This window comes from Indicator indicator, chromosome 2 (genome assembly GCF_027791375.1).
Source record: "Indicator indicator isolate 239-I01 chromosome 2, UM_Iind_1.1, whole genome shotgun sequence".
Taxonomy (NCBI): domain Eukaryota; kingdom Metazoa; phylum Chordata; class Aves; order Piciformes; family Indicatoridae; genus Indicator; species Indicator indicator.
In genome coordinates, this window is record NC_072011.1 from 8,308,764 (window position 1) to 8,333,869 (window position 25,106).

The following is a 25,106-nucleotide window of genomic DNA, read 5'->3' on the forward strand; positions in this document are numbered from 1 at the left end:
TTGTTCAGATACCAGTCTTCAGTCCCACATGTCCCCTTGTTAGAAGCCAGAGAAATACAGCATGGAACAGCAATAATTGCCCTGTCTCAACTGCTGCACCTCCAACCATGAATTTTAGCACTATGCACCTACCTAAAACCAACATAATGAAGAACTAAAATAAACACCAAAACGGAATACACTGCAGTTCTGAAGGACTGCAGGCCAAATATACTGAAAACGATTCAAGGTCATACTACAGCAAATGACATCTGGAAATTTTTTATTACATGACAATATTTTGGTGTGATCTAAACATCAATTCTTCGTACACTTTAGCAGCTTTCATTGTACTGTTTACAGTCATCCTGAAGAGCGTAAGTTAACATGTATCTTACTATAAATACATAGTGCATTCTGAAAAAAACCTATAGATTACCTTATTTTAGTACTAACCTGTGTTTTTCTGTTGATGCTGCCCATTCTAACACACAAATTCTCAAGCAGTATTAGTAATGCACAGAAGTCTTTGGGATTGAATGTGGAGTTTGTGAATGCAACACTTCATAGAATCACAGAATGTTAGGGGTTGGAGGGGGCCTCGAAAGATCATCCAGTTCAACCTCCCTGTCAGAGAAGGATCACCTAGAGCAGATCACATAGGAATGCATCTGGGCAGGTCTTGAATATCTCCAGAGACAGAGAGACTCTGGACTTCAGAAGGAGCATTCTCACAAAGCCAGAAAACTTTGTAATGCTTAGCTAGCAAAACAGGCTGATCATCTGAGAACAAGGTCAGCTGAAAACATCTCTAATTCACCACACCTGACTAAAACATGAGGTTTGCCTGAGCAAAACTGTTCATCAATAGGGTTTGTCTTCACATTTTCCCAGCTGGAATGTCACATTTCTAACAGCAGAGAATGGTGAGTCACTGTGGAAGATGAGATGGGCGACAGGCTGAATATCTCATAATTCATATGACTGACAGTAAATGCAGTAACCACACCATTAGTGGAACACTGGAACAGGTTGCCCAGGGATGTAGTTGAGGCCCCATCCCTGGAGATATTCAAGGTGAGGCTCAACAAGGCTCTGGGCAACCTGATCTAGTTGTTTACCGCAGAGGGGGTTGGACTGGATGACCTTTGGAGGTCCCTTCCAAGCTAGACCATTCTATGATTCTATGATTCACCTTCACAAGATACAGCTACTTTCAAGAGGAAAAGAAGCACCTCTTATAGCAGTCTGTCAAGTTATTTGGGGTTTGTATTAGGAGAGGGAGTTGTTTGTTTTGGAAAGGTGGGGGGGCATGTTTTCTTTTTAAACAGGATTGATGCTGTGGGCAATTATTTGATTTGAAGCTCTGCTAGGAAAATTTATGCAAATCTAACTTAGACAACTTAAGAAGGAAGTTATCCTGTCTTGCCAATTTCAAGTTTTTAATACATTTACCTCTCTTGGTGATAAGACTCTGTTGATCATTTCTTGCCAAGCCAAACATTCTCGGGTGCCCATTTTTGTAATTAGGCTTCTAAAATTAACCTAAAAAACTGTTGTGCTTTTTAATCCCTGTAGCAGGACCACTGCTACTGCCTCCTTGCAGCTGAAGCCCCACTTGTACTCATACTGATAACATGATCTTAATTTGTCCTTGACATCAAAATAGTATTGCATAACAGCTAACTCCTCCCTCATTCCCAGTGCATTTAAAACACAAACAACAACAAAAAATAAAACCCAAACAAGCTTGAAAGCATTTACAGCCCGGCTCAAAAATAGCCTTTTACCATACCTTAACAATCTTCTAGCAACCCTGTGATCATTTTTTCCTGCTTGCCAAGTGCCATTCACAGAATCATAGAATGGTTTGGGCTGGAAGGGACCTCCCAAGGTCATCTAAGTTAGTCCAAACCCCCTACAGTGAGCCAAGGCATCCTCCCCTAGATAAGCTCCCTCAGCCTGTCCTCATAGCAGAGATGCTCCAGGCCCCTGATGATTTTTTTCTGGACCCACCTCAGCAGGTCCATATCCTTTCTGTGTTGAGAGACCCAGAGCTGGACACAGTACTCCAGGTGAGGTCTCACAAGAGCAGAGCAGAGGGGCAGAATCACCTCTCTCCATCTGATGGCTATGCTTCTTTTGATGCAGCACAGGATGCCATTGGCCCTCTGGGCTGCAAGTGTGCATTGTTGGCTCATGTCCAGCTTCTCATCCACTATTATTCTTCATGTTAAGCCTGGACACTTCACTGAGGGTTACCTCCTCTTCCACCTCAAAAATATTTCACCAAAATAATGATAACTTCTGAAAAGTGTTGTTTTGTTAGAAGACTTTATGTATATCCCAAAATGAGAGAAGAATGAGACTGTTCACTTCTTACCATACATTTATTTTTCAAAGGGAGGGTAACAGCAGTGAACAGCAGGATAGACAAAGTTTGAGCAGAGTCAAGGAAAGACATCAAGGTAAATAAACATGAAATCAAAGACAGAGGAACAGGTAAGAAAATGCAAAGGAAAAGTGAGAACACAGAAGTGGTTGTAGAAGACTGTATTTTTTCAGAAGTCTAAAAGGAATTTTTGCCCACTGGCAAGTCCTAATGATAGGAGGGATCCAGGAAACTAACACCTACTTTTCAGAAAAGGTTAAAGAAAAGATCAAGATCAAGAATTGAGGTCAGTTAATAAAAAGCTTTTATTCCTAATCTAACATGCAACCCCCACAGACTATTACTTTTTAAAGCAACAGTCACAGAGTCACACTGACTACACTTACAAGAACACCAAAGTCCTTTTTGGTGACTACTACCATGCCTACATCTTCAATTTCCACTTACACTGAGCAGCCTACTCAAGCTCAATAGTATTTTATTCAAGTCTGGAAAAGTCAACAGTAGTTGACTCATTCACAGTGGTTTATTAATACTGTTTGTTCTATTAGAAGCACTGAAACAGTATTTTTGTGTTTTTTCCAGAAGCATTAGCAGATACCAGTGTGTTTTTCCGTGGTCTGTCACAGGTCTAGTGACTAAATTTAACATATTGTTGAGGATTAACTACAGTAGATAGCTATGCCTCACACAGCCTCTTGCTCACTCCCTCCAGAACACGATGGGGGAAGAGAATTGCAAGGGTAAAAATAAAAAGAACTTGTAGGTTGAGATCAAAACAGTTTCATAGGTAAAGCAAAAGCTGCACATGCAAGCAAGAAAGAACTTCCCATCAGTAGGCAGGTGTTTAGCCACTTCCAGGAAAGCAGGGCTCCACCACACATAATGGTTACTTGGGAAGAAAAATGTCATCACTCTTTTTCCTTCTCTCAGCTTTTATTGATGAGCATGACATCATACAGTATGAGGTATCCCTCTGGTCAGTGAGGGTCAGCTGTCCCAGTTGTGTCCCCTCCCAACTCACTGAGCACCCACAGCCTATTCACTGGAGTGAGCACTCTATGTAAGCACTGCTCAGCAACAATGAGCACATCCCTGTGTTATCAGCACTGTTGTGCTCACAGATCTAAAACACAGGGCCCTATGAGCCACTGCAAAGAAAATTAACTCTATCCCAATGAAACACAAAATCCAGCACATACTTTCTGTTTCCCTAATTATTGTAAATAGTTTTAAAAAGATACATATTGTTGAAATAATCCTTCCTGAAAGACATTTGCTCTTCCTCAGATGTAACAAAGAATCACTAGAAAATTGATTTCTGTAATAAGGACTAACAAGTGGAACATATTGCCAAGGTTAGTTCTTCAAATAAGCTTCAGGAGAGACTACCACAAGATCCCTGACTAACTCCAAACCCCACATATGTCATGCCATTTGGGGGGAAAATACAAGAAATTAAAAAGAAAAAAATTATAAAAGATAACATATAAGAGGTCCTTTGGTGACATTCAAACCTTTACCATATTTGAAAGCTGCTTTAAAGAAAAAAGTTTCTTTTTTTCTGTACTACTTAACCAGCTCATTCTTGTGACCACAAAAACTTCATTCCTAGCTATCAACAAAGGCCTCTCCCTTTTCACAACTTCCACAACAGATTTGTTTATGAATTGTTTTCCCTACTACAGCCAGTGTAAACAGGAGAGCATGCTGTTGAGGACTTAATAGAGGACTAGTTGCATGGTTTCTAAGATTTGAGAAAGAGATGATGGAGCAACTTAACAAGGACTGTGATGCTCTGGTAATAAATGTAGCACTTATGGCCTGATTTCCCGATCCTTTTTCAATTTATTTGCCTGAGATACTTCAAGCATGCTCTAGAAATGGGAAATCTTCTAAGAATGTTTAGCTGACTGTTTCAAACCACCATCTTTTCTTGAGCAGGTCAAAATAAATCAACACCTTTTAAAAGGCTGTTTTCAATCTGAAATGTGATGCATTACTTGCTATCAAGTTACAAAATATCCAAACATTTTTGGTGTTTAAACTTACTCTGAAGCTCTTACTTACACAAATGAGGTTAAAATAGAAATGAGATGCAATAACTAATGGTAAAAGCAATAAAACTGAAAGTACTTACATTAAACTTAATAATGTCATATATCAAGTACCGAGGGACAACTTGTCCATTAACCTTGTCGATGATCATTTCCTTAAAAGAAAAAAAATGACATTTTCATTTATTTCATGAATACAGAAGAATGCCAACACTTGTATACTTAGTGCAAGTACCTGTAAGAATGATGCAATCAACTACTGGCAACGTCTTTATTATGAAAAGGTTTTAAAATAGGGCAAGATTATAAACATAATTAGGGTCTCAAATGTCTTTCATGAAGCATTCAATACAAAGCCAGGAAGCTGTACTAAGGCTCCACATTCTGATGGGCAACTTTCATATGTTGGTTTCCCCACAGCTTTCAAAATCACTACTTCTGAGTGAATAATGAACTTTTAGAAACCTCAGTAAGGACTGCAATCCCAAATCAACCAAGCATTTTTGGAAAGCGTAGCAGCAAGAAGTGAGGAACAAGTGTTAACATCCATTTTCTATGCTCAGGATGGATATTTTCATGTTAAAAGCATCCTAGGCAGCAGTGACAACTGCAATTTGCTTGAATGTTGCATTGTGACTAAACAGCAGGGTTCCTTCAAATGGAAATATCCCAGATTCTATCTGTATTACACGAAATTAATTAACTTCCCAGTTCTGCTGGTAAACCATCTTGAAAGTATGTCAGCTAGAAGAAAGCCTGTTCTAAACAATGAACATCCAAACACAAAAGTGCTTCCAAAACTCAACAGCACATACAAATATGTATATCTTACATGATGCTGCTTACATCTGTTACACAGGCTTCCTTTAATATCAAGTAGGAATTATTTATTTGATAAACTAATAAAGAATATTTAGTTTCACATATATTAGTCATGATTGAAAATGGTAACAATCAACCAATTCATTTTTCACACTCAACTTTGAAATATTCACTTCTCTAAATGCAATCAATCTTCTTCCTGCTTCCCTCCCAAGTCTTGGGCAATAAGTTAGTTGCATTAGGCTAAGGATTTTTTGCTGCCAGTATGAAATTTAAATTTACAAAATTATACAAACAAGATAAGACCACTGGACAAATGGTGAAAACAAAATTGTGACCTGAAGAATTACCCCAAAAAGAGAACCTTACATCAACTCAAATTAATTTTGTTTAGTTTGTTTATTGCTAGGTCAGTAGCATTTTTCTGTTTCAACAAATCTTTTAATTTCTCTTAGAAACTGTAACTTCTACGAAGTAAATCCAAACAAAAATCATAAAGCAAGACTGATTTTCAGTCTGCAGACATACCAAGCTTCTTGAACTGTACCTCGTATTTAATTACATTTGGCTTTGAAAATAAGCAGGCAGTTGTAAAAAAACATAATTTGTTTTAGAGAAAACACAAAGGCTGCGGCATGTAAAACAGGAAGACACAAATTTCTTCTCAAAAACCACTAGGAACTTTAAGTTGCCTAGTTAGTATTTTGGAATCTCATCTTCTGTGAACACAATACTGAGATGGAAATTAGGATTTCACAGACAAATGCAGCCTTCAAATGTGTTGTGAATGACTAACTGAGGTGACCTCACAAATCTTTGAAACAAAGAAATAAATAAAAATGAATGAATTAAAAATATTCCTTCGTAACAGAAGTGATTTAACAAAAGGCTATTCTGCTACTTTCCAATATTGAGGTAAGATACTGGTGAGCTATCAAAAGAACAGCAGATGCAACATTGCAGTGCCTGCTTTAACAAATGTTCTAAGTAGCTGCAAGAACAGATGGAGTAGGTCCACCCTAAGAGAGAAAGAAGGTGAAATGTTCAAGCCTGGAAGTGTGTACAAAGACATAATGTTGGGGGGAGGAACAGTAACACAAACAGAAGACCAAAAAAAAAAAAAAAAAAAAAAGGAAAAGGGGGAAAAATCCCACCCAGAATTCTTCATAATAATTAGTAATCAGGAGAAATGGGTAACAAGGCAAAAAGAAAAAAAATTTAAAATAAAAAAAAGAATGCTACCATATTTCTTTAAAGTAATTAGCCGGAGAAACAAATTTTTAACATACATTTAACTGGATGTGTATCTAAGGCTTAAAGACTCATTTCCTCAGTGTGCACGTTCAGAACCTCAGCTTTGAGGCAAAGCTACCATTATTTATATATGAAAAACATCTCAGTGTCTGGCATTACAAGATTTTTACCCAGTTTTCAAAAGCTGAATCTCTGGATATTCAACTTCAGAATAATTACAAAATACAGCCAAGAATGATTTTTAAACCTTCTCTGGAATAGTCAGTTTCAACACAGAATTAATATTATAAAGAATTTTTTTTTCTCTAATTCTTCAGTCATGTATTAACCTTCTTGACTCTATTACTGGTCAAACTAGTCTCTTCCTCACATCTTTACTTCTTTTCTTCCTTCCTTGCCTATTGTTCTCCTTTTACATCCTGACTGAAATCCCAGCTAGCAGAGCAAATAAACAATAGCACAATATGCCTCAGAAGTAGAGATGACAAATTCTTGTGCCGATCATCTCCATCACGACAACAACATTCACTGCTCCATTAGTTACACCAACACAATTTCATCAGGCAAAAGCTGTGAAGTGATGATCAGAACGATTCAGGTTAGAAATACTCTAACACATCATTAATTAACAGTCTGGTTTCAGAATTCTCCCTGAAATTAAGAAAATTGAAAAATACCTCAGGGAATAGACCTCAAAAGCAAGTTCAGAGACTGTTGGGAAAATGCAGTACTTGAGAACTGATCACATTCAAACTCACTCCTTCTGATCTGAGCAGTAATATCACATTCTAAAACCATATTTAAGATAATTTTTAGGTAACTAAAAAATTAAAACCTAAAACCACTCCCATGGCATGATAACAGAACACAAAAGTATCTATAAAACACACTTGCATCCAAGCATTTGCTTTTATAGATCCTATGCAGATTTACAGCCACTACGCTGTTTCCAAATTTCCACTGCTTTACCACCTGCCCGTTAGATGCTAGTTAGGTATGAGCTTGACTCATAGAACAAAGTCCAATGGCCAATTTCTTCAATGTAATCTGGCAAAACTGTGCTGGTATTAATCTTTTCTTAATCTTCTGGTGCTGCAGAGCATAGACTTGCAGCATATTAGAAACAGCAACTGTGCCAAGAGCTTTTAGCTGGACAAGAACCAAAAGAACAATGCTAGACAGCTCATGGACTTTTTTCCCCCCCTTGAATCACTTATATAGCAAGCAACTTGGCCTTAAAATAATCCAAAATTTAATCACAAAGCCAAAGATCTCATATTACCAGCCTTTTGCAAAATGAATTTTTTATTGACATGGAGTATGGAATCAGACCTATTCACACATCTGCTTGTTGTTGCCTTTCCTCCTGTGCTTTGTCTTTCCTTTGTCTGTTTACCTTTAACACAATTTTACTTACTGCTGTATCTCAGGAATGAAAAGAGCTCTTAAAAAAAAAAAAATAAATCTATTTTGCACAAAGTACCTGCCTTTGCAAACTCAAAAAAGTGATGCCATTTCTGAGAGAGATTACAAACAAGTGATGTCTGTACTGATTCAAAAACACAAATCAATTTTAATCTCACTCACCATTTTTAGAGTACTTGGCCCTCCTAAGCCTTCAAGTGTGAACAATATTTTATGCACAAATAAAATTTATGTAAATTTGCATTAAAATTGTAAAAAAGTATTTCCAGCCTAAGAATGCCTCTGCATTTTCTACTCAGCTGTTCCAAAGCTAAGCAGAATGCCAAGAAAGTCCCTGGAAATAACTAATTAGTTTTCTTGCATGACAGCCAAAACATTTGAACAAAAATCTCTGTATTCCCTCAAATAGCAGGGAGGATGAAAAAAAACTTGGCTTCTGAAGGAATATTATACAGTCATCTGTAGGTAATATTCAAATTATCTTTAACAAGCTTTGCAGAAGACTTTCTTCCACACCAGGAGAACAATCACAGCTGAAGAGCCGAAGATGAGCACATCACCCAAGATGTAACTGATCATAGTAAGAACTGTTCGCAGGTAATTTCAGCTTGAAGTGAATTGTAAATGCACTTGAAATTTTCAAAGACAACCACATGAAAAACTTACACCAGAAGCCTTAAAGCAAGCTAATAGATCACTGAATTCATGGAAATTGCTTTTATAAAACTTTTATATATGCTGTCATTCTAAATAAAGTTAGGAGAAATTACCTAATCTTATGTATTCTTAAAAGAATAAATTGTTTTGCTGCATGGCACCAAGATCACTGTTTTGTCTTCCCTTCTTTCTCATGCTTTCTAGATTAATGTAATGGAACACAAACTGGGCCACCTTATTCTAAATTTTGACTCTCTGAGAGAAAACTACTTTAAGGATAATAAATATGAAATACTTCAACCTGTAATTAAAGAATTAAGTACAACAGCACCTCAACACTAATTAGCAAAATATGTTAACACAAAAAAAGCCAAATTTTTCTTCCCATGGATTAAAAAAGAAAGAAATTACACCTATGTCCAGAGTAAAAGAACAGTCATGGAAATTATTATTTGGCATTGACATTAAACAAATCACAGAATTGTCAGGGTTGGAAGGCACCTCAAAGATCATCCAGTTTCAACACTCCTACCATGAGGGCAAGGACATCCTCCACTAGATCAGATTGCCCAGAGCCACATCCAGCTTGGCCTTAAAAACTTCCAGGGATGGGTTTTCGACCACCTCCCTAGGCAACCTGTTCCAGTGTCTCACCACCCTTACAGTGAAGAATTTCTTCCTAACACCTAACCTAAATCTCCCTTCCTCAAGCTTGGATCCATCCCCCCTAGTCCTATCATTACCTGACACCCTAAAAAGTCCTTCTCCAGCTTTCTTGTAGCCCCCTTCAGATACTGGAAGGGCACAAGAAGGTCTCCTCGGAGCCTTCTCTTCTCCAAATTGAACAACCCCAACTCCCTCAGCCTGTCCTCATAGGAGAGGCTCCAGTTACAGCCCAATTGCAAAATAAAGCTGTTCTGATGCTTCAAATAATAGACAATTTTATTCTCAAACTTGCTGAAAGGAATTTCAATTGAAAAAAAAATATTCTATCAACAGCTATTGGTTTTTGAATTGATCATACTTAAATTTAGAAATCTGTACTATGAAAAGTATTTATCCGTTGAAAGGATAATTTTTAGTTTTATCTCAAAGTATTTCATTTAAGCAACACTTGTTCATTTAACATCATTTTCCTTTGAACTTCATGAAGTGCAATGCTAAAATGCACTACAACAGACAAACTTTCACAAAACAATAAATTAAGTTACAGTTCACGACTTGTGTAACTGAGAGAACTTCATCAATTCTTAAGAGACCTACACTATAAATCTGGGAAACACAACACACCAGATCAGAGCCCTACTCCCAAGCCCCACAGCCACATTTATGCATGTATCTCAATGTGTGTGCAGCCCTGTCTTCCACCTCGTACCTATTTGTCACCCTTACTAAACTGTGTTTTGAAACACACAAAGAGCAGCAGCACTTTCCCTGAAGCACACCTAGGATTGCACCATATGGACACTGGCAAGCCATTACTTTCTTAAGAGCCTTAGAAAGAGCAGTGGAAAAACAAAATAGTACCAGGCTTTTTATCTCAGCACTATGGAACCTAATGTATGTTATTAAGAATACTATTATGTATGTCATTAGGAAGCTGCCTGGCTGATGAGGCTCCTACCAGACATGACAGCTTGTGCAACCACTTTTGAGCTGACAGCAGGGCATTTCTTGAATTATGCTCTGAATTTTTCAGTGAAACAGAGGTGGTGGAAAATATTCCATTATTTTCCCCTCTGTCCCTGAGACAGTGCATTGTTCTTTGCAATAATTATCCTCACAGATGCAATTTATACATACTTCACATGGAAATGTGTGTTCAGGAAGACAGATCACTCACAGAAGTGACATTTCACAAAAGACACTGACAACAAAGGCCTGAGAAAGGAAAGAAATTTAACAATGACAATATGGTCTCTGTATCTGAACGGTGAATTAGGCTTCAGAAGACCAGTTCAGAAGAGCATCTCAGATACTCAGCATTTCAGCAAGAGTGACAGAAATGAAGAGAGCCTCCAATGCTACTGTAACATGGCAGGAAACTGTGTCCATCTACACTCACAGGTATTCAATGTAAGAGCTACTGAAGTTCTTTTGCTTCTGTAATACAGGAAGGTCAGGAAAGAAATAGCCCTTTCTTGTGGCTATTATTCTGAAAAGCTTACCAAGAACAGTACAGGCCAGCCTTCAAGCATCAAATACAGGAATTTTACAGCTTGTTTTACAACTAGCTTGAAAACTTTACTAGCAAGTTACCGTAACTTAAATCAGTATTGCAACTTAGAAATTTTTTAGTCTTAAAACAAATATAACTAAGCCATTTCTAAATCAGACAATAATTTAGAGAAATTGAAAATAAATATGACAAGCAACAACATATATCTACAAAATCTATCAAAATATTATGAAAATGTTATCAAATTTCAGAATATTGACATTAACAAGATCAAACTGACCAAGCTCTAACAAGGGATGACGTTCTGCAATAATTTTCTTTAGCTTCTCTTCAAGCCTCATCACATATTCAAAGACTGCCACCTCAACACCTTGTTTTATTTCAAAGACAAACAGCTCCCCCCAGAGCAGTCATCACTGCTATTCTGTAGATAAAAAACGACTTATGAAGTATGATTCCCACGTTCAGCCAATAACTGAACATATATTACTCTTGAAATCCCATGATTCACTGATCCAGGCCTAAAAACGTGGCCCTGTTTCTAAACAAAAGCAAATGAGATTGAAATTGTTACAGTAATTGTACAGCACGCTCCTTACCCCATCCAGAAGAGTATTTGTTAGATGTGTGCGTAGATCTTTACGAAATGGAAATTCCAGATTAGATACATGAAAAATAGAATTGTCTCTATCAATCATATAAACTTCATTCTTGCCATCAATCAGCATCATGTACCTGCAAAAGCAATGTTAAAATATTATACTTCAAGGTATAGCCTCTAAATCTCTACTATTTTGATTTATATTAAGTACTAAAAAAAAAAAAATCATGATAGACTTCATAAAAAAAAAGCATTTTAGAAGGTATTTTTGACAGTTGAAACTTTAAACCTACTGCTTCAGGAAAGTAGATAATTTAGTTCAATGCAATTACCACAAAGACAGTATTTCAGAGTTCAGAATACATACATATATATAAGAATTTTGTTGTGTCCAGATAAAAGGATGCTTGAAAAACTATTGAAAATAACAGAAGCTTTAATGTGGTAAGAAACACAGGAGGATAATAAAGTTAGATTCAGTTGAAACTTGTTTTACTCTACTCTTTTCTCTATTAAGTGACCACAATTTTGTCTGGTATAGATCTGCAGAGTTTCAATCAAATTGTCTATCAGTGGTTGTCTAACACCGCAATATTGCAAAGTCGCAGGCAGCTACAGGGCCACTTTTCATTAAAACACAAATTCAGCCACAGTACATTCCTCTCACAATTATACACAAAGAAAACCCCAAACCTTAATACACTACCATCAGCAACTTATGAGCTTGGTTCAGCTGCAGGCATCTGAATTTTCTAAAATTTTCTTTACATTATGACAGTATCAGGGAGCTCAAATCATTCATTTAGACCTAATCCCACAGAACACTTCTTCATACAGGTAACATTCTATACACAAGGAAAAAAAAAGACAAAGCCAAGAGATAATAAATAGCACGATAGGTGTAAGACACCTGAGTTGTTACCCTCAGGAAACACAACAGAATAACAGCAATGCAAAGCATACAAGAGACAAAGCTGGCATAAAGGAGACTGAAGGGTGACCTCATTAATGTTTATAAACATGTGAAGGGCAAGGGTCAGGAGGACAGAGCCAGGCTCTGCTCAGTAATGCCCAATGATAGGACAAGGTGCAATGGGTGTAAGCTTGAGCATAGGAGGTTCCACATAAGCAATTTTTTTTCACTATGAGGTTGCCAGAACACTGGAACAGGCTGCCCAGAGAAGCTGTGGAGTCTCCTCTGGAGACTTTCAAAACCTGCCTGGATATGTTCCTGAGTGTCTGCTCTAAGTGATCCTGATCTGGCCAGGAGCTTGGACCAAATGATGTTTTCAGGTCCCTTCCAACCCCCCTAACATTATGTGTGATTCAGTAATTCAGCAATTTCTCATTGGGAAGTTCTGGTTATGAAGAAAAATACAGTCTATCAGTAGTCTTTTCTAAAACTCATCATTTGCTCTTACATGCAATGCCCACAGGATTTTTGCTGTTACAGAATCATGCATCTCCCAGAAAGCCTGCAAGAGAACAGTCCATGCAGGCAGCTGTCCTGTTGTCCACACAGATCTTGCATCAGGAAATCAGTAGATCTGACTATAGCAGCACAGTACCACCCATACAGCTTAAATACATTCTTCTAGTATTATGACTATAATCGTAACTCCCTACAGATCAGCTTAATTAGCCTTTCTGCACACACCAGACTGCAGTAACTTTAAGATGCTACGTACCAGTTGTGTCGTGGTTTAACGAGCGGACAGATTGCTCTATTGCTCCAAAAGGGGCAAAAGAACAATGCTTACACAAATGGATTGGATGGCATTGGAAAGCTTAAATGGAAAGGCTATCAACAAACTAGGTTGCTACAGCTACATAGTGGTGAGCATGCATAAAATACAAAGAAATGCATAGCCTTGGCTTAACACACAAGCTCATTAAGCCAGCGCCTTACACCAAACTCCCTTTACACCAGGCCAACCAATTCAGACCAAAACCCCAGTGCTCTTCCTTACCCCACCCTGGGGTTTACCATAAGCCCCAGTGCTCTTTCTTTCCCCCAATCACTAGGCTAGTATCAGGATGGTCAGGCCCAAACTGCCCCGCTTTGTTTCTTTCCCAAGACCCACCAAGGCCATACTGCACCCCCCATGCCTAGGCCATAAATATGCAGTAAAAATACCAGCAGATGAGAGGTGCTTCCTACAGGACATGAGAGGGAAGAAGGAGTGTGATGGTTTGAAACTGGCTTTTTAATTTTTCCTTGCAAAGTTCAAACAGAGAAAGTGAAAGAGTGTAAATAAGTCACTATTGGGTGTAAGAAAGCAAAATACTGATTGTTCTAAACACTTCCATTGGATAGATAGAAATGTTTAAGAACTATTACCCAAAACAGAGTGGGGCACTCTGCACTCTCTGCATTCTGCAGTGGGGGCAGTTGCTGGGCTGTCTGGCTGCTGTTTCTTCTTCTCTTCTGGCTGAAGATAACACACTGACCTTGGCAGCTAAGTTAACAACTTTCTGCTCTAACTAACTCTGCTTTCTGTCCTGGGGGGTCTGGGGGGAAGCTCCTGGGAGAGAGAGAGGCCCCTTTGGGAAGGGTCCCCTTTGGGGGGAAGCAAAGGGAGCTTGGTTGTGCTTTTCTGTTGATTGTATATATGTGTAAATGTTGTGAATTTTGTATATTTGTACATATTCATTGCATTTCATCATAGATTGTAGATTCTGCTTTGTAAATACAGCTTGCATTTGCTTCCAGACTGAGCTAGCCTGGTTATTGTCGGTGGGGGGGAAATTTCAGCTCACACTGACACAAGGAGGAAGAAAACAACTTTACAGCCAGATTTATAGGGATGCAGGATTTGTAGGAAGAAATACAGAGGTTACACTTTCCAGTACACCTCCTGGACATCCTAATTCTGAGGCCCTCTTAAAGGCACCTAGGCTCAAATGGCCACAAGTTGCAAAAAAGAAAATACCCAAACAAACATGTATGAGCAGAAAAAAGGAGAAGGGAGGGGATTAAATCAATGCTACATTAGGAGAACTGAAAGATGCATGTTTCATGAAAAAAAAATTAAATATACATTCAACTAGCTAATTTGGCACCAATTCTCCAGAAGCAAGAAGTATCTACAGACAACATTCATTTATCAAACCCTGCAAATTCATTCAAAACTAAAACTAATTATAAAGCACATGTTGTGCTTGTTTGGTTTGGTTTGTTTGTTTTGGGGTAGGTTTTGGATTTTTTTCTTCACAAAGAAACTATGGGGAGAGAAGAAGAGGTAACAGAAAAAAAAACCACATACATTCCTTTACTTGTACAAGTAAGCTTAATTGGTTATCTCTGCACTCCCATATTCACTGCTGGTTTAAGCACGTTCTTTCTTTGTAATTTGCTTTACTGCATCCAGGTCTGGAGCCCCCATTACAAGATAGATCTGGACGTGCTGGAACGGGTCCAAAGAAGGGGCACGACGATGATCAGAGGGCTGAAGCACCTCTCCTATGAGGACAGACTGAGTGGGATATCCAGTGTGGAGAGGAGAAGGCTCCAACGAGACCTTATTGTGGCCTTCCAGTATCTTAAGGGGGCTTACAAGAAAGCTGGGGAGGGACTTTTTAGGGTGTCAGGTAGCGATAGGACTAGGGGGAATGGATCAAGGTAGAAGTGGGTAGGTTCAGTTTGGATGTTAGGAAGAAGTTCTTCATCATGAGGGTGGTGAGACACTGGAACAGGTTGCCCAGGGAGGTGGTAGAAGCCCCATTTCAGGAGTTTTTAAGGCCAGGCTGGATGGGGCTCTGGGCAACCTGCTCTGGTGGGAGGTGTCCCTGCCCACAGTAGGGGGCTTGGAACTGGATGATCCTTGAGGTCCCTTCCAACCCTGACAATTCTGTGATTGTATGAATCACAAAACTGCATCTAATGCTCGGCAAGATCTAGCACTTAAAAAAAACCCTTATTTGCAACATCATTACAAATGTGGTACAATAAAAGATCTTACAACTGCTTTGATTAAAAAAAAAAAAAAAAGAAAGTAAAAAGCATTTTTCTCCCAGACGCACAAAACACTTACAGGTTCAGATGTCATCAAAATCTATTATTCAAACATTAAACTAACACACCACTAATATGTCTAGATCTTTACCTCAAAACAAAAATCTATGGAAATTTACTTGACCTGGTAGCTCACCAACTACTAGTGGTGAGATTCCTTCTTTTTCAAATCACAGCATCAATGCTACCAGCTGTTCATAGCTTGGATGGACATATACTTTGCCAGGTAAAAAAACCAACTGAATAACCAGGCCCAAACAGTGGTGGTGAATGGAGTTAAATCCACTTGGTGGCCAGTCACAAGGCTGGAGCTTGTTTGATTTAGTATCTTTATCAATGATCTGGCTGAAAGGATTGAGTGAACACTCAGTACATCTACCGACAACACCAAGTGATGAGAGAATACTGATTTGCTTGAGGGTAAGAAGGCTCTACAGAGGGATCTGGAAGGTCTGGATAGATAGGCCAAGGTCAGTTGTATGAGGCCAAGTGCTGGCATCTGTTTACTTTTAAGAAAAAAATAAATAAACAAACAAACATGTATTTTTACAATGCTTGGTCTGAGGACAATAATTACCTGAATGCAGACCTGTTTGTGGTGGGTCTTATGACAATGTATTTGCCTAACTTAGAAGCTGAACAAGTTCTCTGCATGAGAAAGACATCAGACTGATGCACATATGCCTGTTTTGAAAGGGTTTTGTTTGGTTGGATTTTTTAAGCTGGAAGCCTAAAAATTTCTTCACCCTCCAACTTAATAAATTACTGAAAAGTGCAAAACTTCTAAATGTGGTCCAAACAACAGAATTTGTCAAAAATTCTAATTATTACCAACATTAAGACAAAAGACATTTATTCAAGAATGGACTGATGATCAGAAGTGTTCTATGAACAGGTTATAACTGAAAATGTGCAAGAACTAAGAGAGATGTGTAGCCATGCCAAGGTTTTGGTGAAATGAGATTTATTCATTAATGAGGGGGTTTGGTTGGTCAGCTGGGTTGGTTTGTTTGCTTGTTTAACTCTAAAAGCCTAAGTTCATGTGCCTAATGTCAGGTTTTAAGTTTTACCTAGATGACACTTGAAGCTTTCTTGGCAGAAACCTTGCAGACTGCTGAGCAGTACGTTACTGAATATTATTTGGATGTGCCCTGGCCAGATATACTTTAATAAGTTAATTAAGGTATTTGCACCTACATCAGAACAGAGAGAGCACTTCTGGGCAACACCACATAGGCAAAGAAAGCAGAGCAATGACTTCTCAAACACATTTAGCAGGAACTAAAACAGCACACAGGAGCTTAAGTGTCATGCATTATACTGCATGCTGTGAACACTACTTGCTATTACAGCTGTACATTTATTACTAATTATCTCTATTGTGTAAGCACCCAAAAGATCCAATTAGTAACCAGGCCCCATTGAATTAGATTCTATGCAAAGTACACTAGATGACATGGTCCTGTATCAGATGGCTCAATCTGAATTCAGGACAAGTGAATAACAGAGCAAGAGTGGAGCAGCATTAAGAGCAGTAACAGAATTGCTCGTTCACTTCTGGTAACTATACACAGAAGCACAGAACTCTGAGTCACAAACATAATCTCTCCAAACTGCCAATCCAACCACAACAAAACAGCCAGTGTCTGTTGCAACAGAGGTCCTGACAAGTGAAAAAAGGGTCATGGTATCCACACAGATTAATGTCACAAGCAGATAAAGCACCTAGTCATAGAAATGTTAAAATCTAAAGTTTCATTCGAAGCTACTTCTTACCCACTTCTGGTCCCGAGGCAAGGTCCGTTATTAATTCTAATTGGACATTAGCATTAACATGACAACTCAGGAAATAGGATGAAAATTTCATTAGCAAAGAGTTACAGCTCTTGGCATTAGACAAGCAGATCTCCGTATCACCTCCCAGAATATTTATAACTTTAATCTTTAGAATTTTAAAAATGCCAACCACCAAATACCATTTTGAAAAAAAATTTTCTCTTCACAAACCAATTATTTTTAACATACCTAAATAAAGGCAGCTGTTACAAAGGTTCATTTGCCTCCATATATACTGCGTTCATGCACTCCACATCAGGTGGGCCCAAAATATATACTAGAAGAATGAATTTATTAAGCTTTCATTTTTAACTTTTTTGTTGATGGTGGTAGATTTTAAGGTGGTTTTGGCTGTTTTTTTTAGCTGACTCGAGCTACACTGAAAATCAATAGTTAAAAACTGAGGTTTCTCTTTTAAGTGAATTTAGTATTTTCCACCAATTAATTTTAAATTATGTTTCATGAAAATATTACCTAAGACAAAATAAGGGAAACGATTTGGTCTCCCTCAACTTACAGTCATTCAAAGTCAGGAACAAGAACAGAACTCTCTCCCAAGCTCCAAATCCAATACAGCACTCAGCAAAGCATACAACCTCTATCCTCTTTCCCAGCTTATTAGGATTCACAAAAGCAGCTTTGAAAATACGCCCCAAACACACATCCAGCATAGTGCTTGCCAAAGCACATTTACACTGAAACTGATCTCCTAGAAGTTCACAGGAGTTTCGCCACTGACTTCAATTTTATGGTGTGCCTTACCTATGTTTAATTTATTTCCCTCAGCCAGAATCCCAGCAACTATCCTAGGAACAAGGTTACATATGTTAATGTTGTACTTCATATTAATTTTAAAATTTTAAGTGTACTTTCAAAATATGGCACAGCTTCCTCAAACTTTGAGACTTTATCTTCTGACTGTGAGACACAACTAATTTTCAGAAAAAAAGTCATCGAGTAGCAAATAGCTTAGAATTTTTTTTTTTTAGAGGAAGCTTAAAAATTCAGGTCCTACAGGAGCTTTCTTTTCCCCACAGTGTTTCTTTAGACAGGCTATATCAAAGAAAATTATTTATTTCGATGTGGTATCAACATCGTCGCCTTTTTTTTTCCCCTTTTTAAATATCCTTCTGTCTGTTTTACCACATTAAAGAATGCAAAATGTAAGAAATTCCATCATCAACTCTAAGCAGAAAATACAAGGCAGCTCTCCATTCCCAGAGGAGTTCATTACACAGCCTAGAACTCAGCCTTCTGAAAGCACTGCCCTCCCACACAGATAAGCATCACCCAACACAGAATAGCAATTAGCATCACTAATATCATCGCTGACGGAGAGGCAACAAAATCCTGCAGATATCATTTTCAATTTCTCAATTTCCTTTAAGGATTGGCAACACTTTAAAATCATGAGCTTGTCACCACTCTGCAGACCTAGGACAAGGCTAAGTCGCTTTAGCACTTTGGACCCTGTCACTACCTCCTGGCAAGACAGCATCAGCTTCTGGCCTGACACATCAAACGCTGTAGAAAGAGCCAGGAGAATGAAAATTAATGATTGCCCTCTATCCACTGACAGTAGGAGATCATCTATCAGTGTCACTAAGCCGCTGCAGTTCCATGTCCTGGACTCCATCCAGACTGTGCTGGGCCTAGAGTTTAAATTAGACGAGTTTGAAGTTGGCCTGTGGCAGATGGAGCAATACACCCTAAAGTCCCAATAAATGGAGACAGCTCAGCTTGCTTTCTTGTCTTTATATATACATGAAGGGCAAGCGTCAGGAGGAAGGAACCAGGCTCTTCTGAGCGTTGTCCAATCACAGCACAAGCGGCAACAGGTGCAAGCTGGAGCATAGGAGGTTCCACATGAACATAAGGAAAAACTTTTTCACTGTGAGGGTCACAGAGCACTGGAACAAGCTCCCCAGAGAGGTTGTAGAATCTTCTTCTCTGGAGACATTCAACATCTGCCTGGATGCGTCCTGTGCAGCCTGCCCCAGGTGATCCTGCTCTGGCAAGGGGGTTGGACTAGATGATCTTTCAATGTCCCTTCCAACCCCTAGCATTCTGGGATTCTTACATTAATTGTGGATGTCTTCTGGATACAGGGACACTAACACAGGAATCTACATGAAGACATTACTGTTACAGCATGTGAAACAAAAAAAGGCAAATCACAGTGAGAGCTCTGTCACAAACATCATTTTCAAAGTTGTTCATGCCTTTTCACTTGCACAGTTACACAGCACATCAGCCAGCCAGAAACACAGCTGCACAACCACAGGCGTGACTTGGTAATCCAAATTCTAAATAATATTTTTTTAAAACTATACACACTGGCCTTTGGAAGTCAGTCTGCTCTGAATATATCAACACTTTCTATTTCTCACTGTTAGGTTAAATTTTTCCATCAACAGCCTCCCCAATATTTTAAACAAAAAAAACCCCTCTTCATTTCTGATTGACAGTCATTTCCAATTAACAACCTCCAGCTCCAGTACTTCTTATTCATGACTTTGCATTTTCTACAATTAAATGTTCTTCCACTCTTATTATTCTGCTCCTCAGTGAATTCAGTGGCTTTTCTCCCTCGTTTGTCAGAACATACCTGGTTTCTGATTCAAAACTCTTAATGAGAATATGAAATTAATATTCAGAATCTCCACTTGTTGCTTTCTATACATTTACTTCCAAAGCTATCCACTGTCCTTTTCTATGCACTGCAGAACACAGAAAAATACAAAAGAATGATGGAAACTGGTTTTGCTCCTAATGAAGTATCATCATTTAGACTAAGTACAAACTTTAGTTTTTCCTGTTTTATAATCAGGGATAAAGAAGCCTTTAACTAACAGATGGTGAATTCAAAACCAATGTAAAACTACATTTTCTATCTGAAGTATTATTAGACTGTGAAACTCTGCAACAGAGCTGGCAAAACCAAGAATTTTGTAAGGTTAAAAAAGAATATCTAGTTACAGAGCTTTTCTTGACTGCCTTCCAGGATTTTAATTAAGAGTGTTGTAAGGGGTTTGTTTCTTTATTTCTAAAAGGATAGTAAACCTTATGGGTTAAATTTGAAGTCATCTTGTTAGCATCTTTTGACCTACAACAAACAGTAAATTAATCTAACAACTACTATCTATTGAAGAGTTCTTAAGACTGCATTATGATGTACCTAGTGTAAAACAAAATAATTGTTACCTAGCTAGAAAAGGCGTGACTCAGTAACAGATTTATTTTAAATACTACATTATCTTTGTTTTCCCCACGTTTTAATGATGCTAAGTGGTCAAGTAGATATTGAAGTACATTTCTATATTAGAGGGAGGAACACTACTGGAAAACAACCATACAGTATGATGTTCTGATTGCTTTTTTTAAAAGCTCCAATATTAATGGAACAAATTATATCTCAAGTTTGAACTGTTGAATTCTCTTGCCATTTAGCATTATTATTAGATACTGAACTTCGAGCTTACTTAAAAGGACATCCCTCCTCCACAAATTTTAGTTTGAAAATATCTTGTAGATTTAGAGGGAAACTAATGCCTGAAGCCTGAACAGAAAAGAAAACCAAATTCGTTTAATTTAGTGTCAGATGAAAAGTAATTACATTTCTTCTTTCCCCAAGCAAGGGAGTCCCTCATGGAGGCCCATAACATAGCAGTCAAGAAGAAGAGTATCACAGATGTAAAAAAGAAGTTTCCCTTAACTGTGAACTGATTTATGCCAGAATGTCTGCTGGGTCAATTCTGTCTACATCACAGGCATAAGCCACAGAAGAACACAACTGTCATTTGTGCTCACAGGTTAGACAATCGGCTCCAAGGGAAAGGGCTGCCCTAGAAGTCTGTACAGTTAAATTTAACAAGATGAATGCCATTCTTCCCTGAATGATCTTAAGCCACTACGCTTCATGGAGGTGCCCATAATCTCCCCAAGAGAACCAGCAGCACAGGACATGATGTTACAAGTATTTGGAGAGAAAGAAAAATAACTAAACAAACCAGTAATCACTGATACTTATCACTTGAACATCAAGTACACACGCAGGCATGTCTTTTATCTTGATCTAATTAGAACATTTCAGGCTTACAGTTGAATACTCTAAGATTACTATTCATAGCACAAGCTACATAATAAGCATTTTAATGCATTAACTATTTATAAATAAAGATAAGAGCTTCCTTACAAGACATTCTGTTCAAATATTCAAACAAATATATACGAATAATCAGTTAAGTAGTACTTTTCAAAGAGCTCAGAAGTGTGACCACAAAACTTGGTGAGCTCTCAAAAGGCTTCAGAACGGTGAAGCATCAAGCCTGCTACTTCACAAAATACTACTACTGCTACTTCACCTCCTATATGGTATCACATCAGCAGTGCTCCTTAGACACTTAAGAAAGGGACACAGAAACAAGAGCTTCATTCTATCACTTCTTTTCAGTTTTGACACTGTTGCAGGCACATATAAATGAGGAACCACAACCTAGAGTAAGAATGCCTTCCTTGGCCAATCAAGTCCATTTGGATCCAGACCAGGGATGATTATGTTCTGTCACATCTAGTTATTAATTCCTTTATATCGATTCAAAGATTTAAAAGGCAGACTTCAGGGGATGAAGCAGCAGCAAAGTGATATGGATGTGCCTTAGTAATAGATCAGCACAAGCCGAAACCATGTCACCCCAAACCACCCACTCCAAATTTAGCATCAAGATGAAAATCAAATTCAGCATAGCCCAACAGCTGTGAAAGAAACAGATGTGATCTATAATAGGCATTTGCACTTTAAATAACACTGCTTGTCATGGATTGACTTGAACCTGCTGCTGTTATTCCTATCATGCTGCAGTCATGCCAGCTTCAAAAATTAAAGTGCTGACTGGGACCTGAAGTTCATATTGCAACATGGGAGGCTTCCTGTTCCAGCTGCTGCTTCTGGGTTCCAGGGTTTTTGGGTGTTGTTTTTTTTCCACTGGGATGATGTGGCAACAAGGAGGGTTGGGGTAGTAGTCTTCTGGCTTGCTTTTTTGGCTCGCTCACTTCTGCTTGCTGCTGCTTTGCGCTGTGCTTTTTCTGCAAACAGGCTAAGGTAATTATGCATTTTGTACCATTTTTATCTGATTTCTGATCAGTAAACTCCACTCTTTTTTTTTTTTTTTTTTTGCCTCAATCCCAAGTTTTTGTGTGTTATTTTTCCCTCACTTCTGTGTTGGGAAAATAGCCAGGTTAACCTGCTGGTTCAGTTTGACACGTTTTGTTCAAATCCAAACCATTACATGCCTTGTGGGAACATCTTGGGAGTAACAATGTTTACATCTAATAGTTCCAAATATCAGTCTAACACCTTATGATACCCTGTGCTGCTTCACTTCACCAACAGTATCTCAACCAAGAGAGAGCTCTTCTCATTCATATTTGACATAGTTAAACAGAACCAGTGAGTTGTCTGGTGATCTCTGTGTGTCTGGCTACCAAAATATGACAACTCCTCTTCCTTTTCAAAGTCAGTCTGCTAGCCAAAGTCTGGGCATGCTCTCATTCCCTATACAACAGGTAAAAAAAAAAAAAAAAAAAAAAAAAAGAAAAAGGCACCATGCCCTTTGATAACATATCAACATGTAGAGGTGAAGCCACCTTGTGCTAAAGCTTGTTCACCCTGAGCTAGAATGTCTCTACCTTGAGATAGGGCACACACTAACTATGCTATAAGTGCCCTTAATCCTACCTCAATTTATCAAAGTTTTTTTTTTTGCACTTTCAGATAAAAACTTAACCATATTCATGGGTTCTAACACTGTGGGATACAGGCTGATATCAGTCTTGTAATCCTCAATTTATCACTCAACACAATTATCACAGATAATTATCAAGACAGAGAGTAAGCACACTTACATCTCAGCTTACTAAAATCCCAATTTTCTAGTCTCAAAGTACATCATTCCTGCCTCCTCATCCCATCCTCACCTCCACTTCTACCTAAACACACAAAATAAAACCATGAAATAGGCACCTGCTTTTCAGAAAATTGAGGCAATGTGTTCAGAGTTGCTTAACACCCATGAATTGCACTTTTCAGCAGTCATTAGAAAGGCATCTTATACATTGTCATCCAGAACCATGTGTGACCTTTGGATACTTTTGCAGAAGCTTGGCATTACATTGTGTTTACACAGGTAAACTGCATGTTCCTAACAACTGATTGGTATTGTAGGCTATAAAAAGCTATTTACAGCTTGTAACATTGACAGGAAGAAGGTGAAAAACTTTACTGCAATGTCTCAGTAACTTTCACAACTTCAATTTCCAGCCAAAGTACATGCTGTCTCTAAATAAGTATGTTACTCATAGATCCATAGAATGGTTTAGGTTGGAAGGAATCTTAAAGATCATCTAGTTTCAACACCTCTGCCATGGGCAAAGACACCTTCCGCTAGACAAGCTGCTCAAGGCCTCGTCCAACCTGACCTTAAACACCTCCAGGAAGGGGGCATTCCTAACCTCCCTGGGTAACCTGTTCCAGCATCTCAGCACCCTCACTGTAAAGAATTTCTTCCTAATATGCAGTCTAAATCTACACTCCTCAAGTTTAAAGCCATTCCTTCTTGTCCTACCACTACAAGCCCTTGTAAAAAGTCACCTCCTAGCTTTCTTGTAGACCCACTTCAGGTACTGGAAGGCTACCCTAAGATCTCTCTTCCTTTCTCCAGCCCCAGCTCTTGCAGCCTGTCCCCACAGGGACACTGAATAAAGTCAATAAAATAAATCCCACAGATTCCAGACTTGTCCTAAGCTAAGGTTCTTCCAGTGACAGAACTACAGGACTAATGCAAAAACTGGTGAGTCTGTGTTCTCTGAAACAACTAGTTAAAGCAGTTGTAAAGAAGGATCACAAGGGACTATGCCACGTGAACAAAACCTGTATTTCCCTTCCAAAGACCTTAAAAACATAGCATGCAACAAAACAGTGCAGAGTTTGGACTAAGTCACTTTAGCCTTTAACTAAGGTTTTTTATTCCAAGTCTTCTTTTTAAATACCATCCCAATTTGACAATTCCATGGGAATAACACAAAAAAAAAAAAGTTTTGAGTGTCTCCAGGGATGGGGCATCAACCACTTCCCTGGGCAAACTGTTCCAGTATTTTACCACTCTTATAGTACGGAATTTCCTCCTTATATCCAACCTAAATCTACCCTGCTCTAGCTTCAGACCATTGCCCCTCATCCTACTGCTGCAAGCCATTCTAAACAGTGCTTTTCCAGCCTTCCTGTAGGTCCCTTTCAGATATTGAAATGTAGCTATAAGTTCCCCCTGGACCCTTCACTTCTTCAGTCTGAACTGCCCCAATTCAGCCTTTCTTCATAGGAGAGGTGCTCCATCCCTCTGATCATCTTTATGGCCCTCCTCTGGAACTGCTCCAGCAGGTCCATGTCCCTCTTGTGCTGGGGGCCCCAGAGCTGGACACAGTATTCCAGGTGATATAAAGGTAAAATAGGGACATACCTGAAGTTAGTTAACTCTTTTGTTACAAACACCTTTTAGACAATTAGCAGCAATTCTCATAGAGCTGCTTTACATTCTTCATCTGCTTGTTTGCCTTTAGATATTTGCAAGCCATCAAATCTGCATGAGTATTTCTCAAACATAATAGTCTTTGGCAAGAACTACCTGTTCTACATTTTTGTTTTAATAGCTGCTTTACCATAATTGAACAGCCACAGTATTATGATCAGATTTATTACTTTTCACTAAATCTGCATGTGTACAGATGTGAAAAAATAAAAAGGTACTCATGTAAATGCAAGAAAATTAGTTACACCCCTTAATAGCTTGCATTCAGTTCAGGTCACATTTTACCAGTATAAAATCTAGTCCTGT

At 38.4% G+C, this 25,106-nt stretch overlaps 1 protein-coding gene across 1 annotated transcript in view; it reads right to left on the minus strand.

Annotated features, from left to right (window-relative positions):
- Positions 1–25,106, minus strand: part of RNGTT (RNA guanylyltransferase and 5'-phosphatase) — a 172,788-nt gene that overhangs the window by 105,313 nt on the left and 42,369 nt on the right. Inside the window, exons 9-10 of the mRNA XM_054395501.1 lie at positions 11,365–11,500; positions 4,512–4,583 (exon numbers count right to left, since the gene is read on the minus strand). Coding sequence (XP_054251476.1) covers positions 4,512–4,583; positions 11,365–11,500 — 208 coding nt within the window. The remainder of the gene's footprint in view (positions 1–4,511; positions 4,584–11,364; positions 11,501–25,106) is intronic.